The 4,404-nt window shown below is 44.2% G+C and overlaps 1 protein-coding gene across 1 annotated transcript in view; it reads right to left on the reverse strand.

The window, feature by feature from the left end:
- Nucleotides 1-2,072: 2,072 nt before the first annotated feature.
- Nucleotides 2,073-4,404, reverse strand: part of LOC104953763 (IQ and ubiquitin-like domain-containing protein) — a 14,933-nt gene continuing 12,601 nt past the window's right edge. Inside the window, exons 3-5 of the mRNA XM_010780766.1 lie at nt 3,676-3,924; nt 2,816-3,001; nt 2,073-2,422 (exon numbers count right to left, since the gene is read on the reverse strand). Of these exons, the coding sequence (XP_010779068.1) occupies nt 2,231-2,422; nt 2,816-3,001; nt 3,676-3,891 (594 nt within the window). The 5' untranslated portion in view covers nt 3,892-3,924 and the 3' untranslated portion in view covers nt 2,073-2,230. The remainder of the gene's footprint in view (nt 2,423-2,815; nt 3,002-3,675; nt 3,925-4,404) is intronic.

Below are 4,404 nucleotides of genomic sequence, written 5' to 3' on the forward strand. Positions count from 1 at the left end.
TAAGTATGTAGTGGCGTAGAACATGTGTTGGTAAATATGTTACTTTGTTGCATTTGTTATCACCAAAAATGTGTTCCGTGAAAGTAAAGCAAGTTCATAATTAGATAGACATCGTGAGGTATTTATTTTCGGTACAGTTTATGTTGAAACCGTTAGAGAGAGTGGCACACTTGTTAGCCTCTTCCATTCTTCTTTGGTTTCCAAAGCCGTGGCTTGGAAGTATACTTGCTTCGTTTCTGAAGGAAGTGACTTGGAAGTATGCGACTACCAAGCCAGTATCCTCGCGATTGAGAAACGGCCCCTGNTGGACTCTGAGCAAATTATACTTTTCATATGTATTATCTGACCGTTTCTCAATCTCGAGGAAACTGGCTTCCAAGCCAATATTTCAAGGATGCTACGTCATCGAGTGCTGCCGAAGGACTGTTCCAATCTCCAGCATACTTGGAATTCCACCGAGGCTGCGTCCTTGGTTTGGGGGTAATTTCGATGCTGATGGCATGATAGCGGATGAGGCAAAGGGGGAGTTTGTTGAAGATGTGTTGGGCCTGACAAATCTCAGTGGACACAAAAGGGGGGAAGACATTTATAAAGCAATAATGGGAATGCTGAATGAAAGAGGGTGCTGCTGCCTTTATTCTTAACTGTGCAGCTCTTACACTGCGACTCTGAGGGATCAAGCACAGACACAACAACAATGAAAACTGCTGCATACAGACACTTTTGTTTTTGCAACCTCGTGTTAAGAATCTTTTTGCAATTGTTTAAAAGTTTGAATGACCTTAATAAACGGACCTTTGTCTTATTGAACATTTTCTTTGGACCTTTAAGATTTGTATTTGAGTACCCCTGGTTTAGAGTTTATTTGGCATCCTTGCTGAGAGATGGATAAGAAGACCAATACAATGCTCAGTTATGTACAGTATATTAAGCTTAAGTCAGCCAGGAGAGTTGGCATTGTTTTGGCTTGTATCGCTTAACCAACTAAAGTTTTTGGACTAAGGTGTTCAACATGAGTCATTTGAGTTTATCTTTAATTGTCAACATATATTGGACCATTAGAAGTACTTATAAGTACACCTTTTGTAAGGTTTTTCGAAAAGCTACTCAGGAGAAAGGTTCATTTAAGATCAGGCTGTCAACATTTGAGTAAGGATGTGTATCTTTTCAGTGCTATTGTCCCTTTTAGCTTGTGAACACAAAATCCACACATATCTCCTCTTCTGATTCTGAGTTGCAAAACCAAAATCCAACAATAACGTACAGAGAGACACATCTGACCTTGATTTATTTTTATGTTTCCGCTGACGCTGCATTTACAGAGCTGGATCAGATTACACCTGGCCTAATTGTTCCTGGCAAAAACAGGAAGTGAGATTATCCTGAGTTTGTTTTGGGAAATTTTATCTGCTTGTAAACTCGGCCAACATGTCGTCACAAAATGTCTTTTGACCTTCGCTCTTTGGAAAGAAGCTTACTTGACTGTAATATAATCTAACAATGTTTCAGTTTATTCATTTCTGGGTGAGTTCAGTCTGTCATGTGGTGATGCTTGGCTTGCCAAAACCTTGCATATGTTTGCACAACAGCATGCATTATTCACAAAAACCTTGCCAACAACTACTTAATGGACTGGAAGGGGGCTGTTGACCCTGTATGCTAGGTCAGCAGACTGTGTGTGTGTGTGTGTGTGTGTGTGTGTGTGTGTGTGTGTGTGTGTGTGTGTGTGTGTGTGTGTGTGTGTGTGTGTGTGTGTGTGTGTGCGTGCGTGTGCGTGTGTGTGTGTGTGCGTGTGTGTGTATGTGTGTGTGTGTGTGTNTGATCATGGGGCTCAGGGTGCAGATGTACGATTTCACCAGAGCTGACGGAAGGGGGTCCAGGACACAGGTGGAGGGCTTCATCCTCCTAACGATGCCCTCAACCTCTTGCTGAGAGATGACCGTGAAACAGCGAAGAGGCTGGGTTGTCCCAGGCTGTGGGTCAGCAGTTGGAACTGGAGGTGCAGAGGGGCTAGAGAGGATGGAGCGGATGGTGTCAACTTTATTTTTGAAGAAGGCGGCGAAGTTTCTAAGTTCTAAATAAAAGCTAACCCTAACCCTGAATTACAGGCTCGGGGCTCAACTGGTTAGTAAATGTGCATGAGTGAAAACCAGGATTAAGACCATCATGAACTTTATTTTGTAAAGTGACAGCTGATCAGAGCGAGGGAAGGGCACAATGGGGGGGTTTCTTAATGAGCTGAACGCGCTGGGGTGTGGACGGTGGGCTTGCCTGTCGCCATGTTGACGGGCTTGGAGACGAGCTGGTTGCCGAGCGTGGCGGTCGGCTCCAGGTGCTCCGCCATGACAGGGACGCTGCTGAAGTGCCGGCGAGCCAACATGTGTTTGTGATCGACCCTGCGGAGGAACGTCACCTCGTACGCCTGCACACACACACACACACACACACACACAAAGGATGTCTAAATGGCTTCTTTAAGACCAACGGGAACATTTCAGTTTGGTCGGGTTAAAATTCCTCTGTGCTTTGTCTAGTCCTCTGTCTTTCTCTACAGCGTTAACCTTCGTGCTAGGTATTACTGTATGCATGTTTTGTTTTATTGTTTTTATAACTATTTCCAGATAAAATAGCCTCTTGGTTAGCGCATTTAAGGAAGTCATAATAAAATAAAAAAATTGTGTTTAAAGATCCACCCTTTTATTTAAATTGGCTCTAATGCTTTCTTTTGTCATACGGCTTTGAAAGTTAATGAAATTGTTGAAATCTGAGATTAGACATGAGGTGGAGACGATGTATACATGTTGAATGGACAGACCTTGTGCACGTCGTCCACCTCCAGGTGCGCGGACGTCTCCTCTTTGGACAGCAGGATGCAGTTCCAGGGGCTCCAGACCCTCCTCTTCTCCCAGCGCACAAACACCAGGCTGTAGAGGTCGCTGCTGCCGTGGAGGGCGGAGCGCGACGCCCACAGCACCTCCACCAGGTACCGCACGTCCTCCACCTGAGAGCACACACACACACACACACACACACACACACACACACACACACACACACACACACACACACACACACACAATGCTCAGAAACTACATTTACACTCAAAAGCGTAAAGGTAAGTGAGAAAAGTAAAATGGCTGAAAGACGTGGAGAGCTCTCCGCTGCCGTGCGGAACAGCATTCATACAATAACAATAAACCTTACAGTTAAAAACAATATATACATATGGACATAAGAGTATGTACACACTATAAAATATACAGAAGATATTAGAATACTCTCTAATATATCAATCTAGTAAACTAAGGGACAGAAACATATACAAATCATCTGCTACATTAACAAGTTGTGCACAGTAGCTTATAATTCAAAGTAAAATATATCCTGTGAGGTAGCGTAAGTAGGCTGCAACATGTAAGTACAGTATGTGCAAATAGTTCATGATTATAGAAAGGGAGAACAGAAACAAACTATGAAGTGTTCAGCCAGCCAGAGCTGAGGTGTTGTGAATGACTTCCTGTATCTGTTCTGTTTTTAAATCTGTAAAGCCCTCTGAGACAAACATGTTTTGCGATATTGGGCTATGCAAATAAAGTTTGATTTGCTTTGATTAGTGACCCGGGTGAGAGAGCCCCGGTCTGACCCTGATTTTGGGTGTGCTGTGGTGATTGGTACCTGCAGCAGGAAGGGGATCTTGGCGTCCTGGTTGAGCCTCATCTCGTCGCTCCTCAGCCTCCTCAGGATGTTCCGGTAGCAGGAGAAGTCGTCTCGGGATCGGGCGATGTTGTCGAGGCCGGTGCAGTCCCGGCAGCGTCCGCTCAGACGCGCCCCGGCCGTCGGGTTGAAGTCAGAGGACTGGAGGTAGCGCTGGCAGCCGCGGCACTGGAACATGTCGTTCTTCAGCTGAGACGGGTTCTGGGGAACCTGGGACAGATTTTACAATACATGGAGACAGTGATTGTTGGGGAAATATGTTCCTAGGCCCATAACAATACAATACAATAAAATACAAAGGGGCTTTATTGGCATGACCACATTTTAAACATAGTATTAATAATAATAATTATTATTCATTACATCTTTCTTTTGAGCGCCTTTCAAGGCACTCAAAGCGCTTTACAATGACACATTACACATATTAGACATGTAACAGTATTGCCAAAGCATTCAGCACAAGGAGTTATAAAAGAGCAAAACAAAAATACATGCGGCACAACAGCATGACACAAAATGTGTGTGTGTGTGTGTGTGTGTGTGTGTGTGTGTGTGTGTGTGTGTGTGTGTGTGTGCGCGTTGTTACGACCCTGGTCGTTATGTGTATTGTGTGTAGGGATTTCCTTCGAGTCTTTTAGAGTCCTTCAGAATTATTAGGTAGGTTTAGTAGGCATGGTTAACAAAACTGTG

Source organism: Notothenia coriiceps, unplaced genomic scaffold, assembly GCF_000735185.1.
Source record: "Notothenia coriiceps isolate Sejong01 unplaced genomic scaffold, NC01 NC01_scaffold00022154, whole genome shotgun sequence".
In the NCBI taxonomy this organism is placed as follows: Eukaryota; Metazoa; Chordata; class Actinopteri; order Perciformes; family Nototheniidae; genus Notothenia; species Notothenia coriiceps.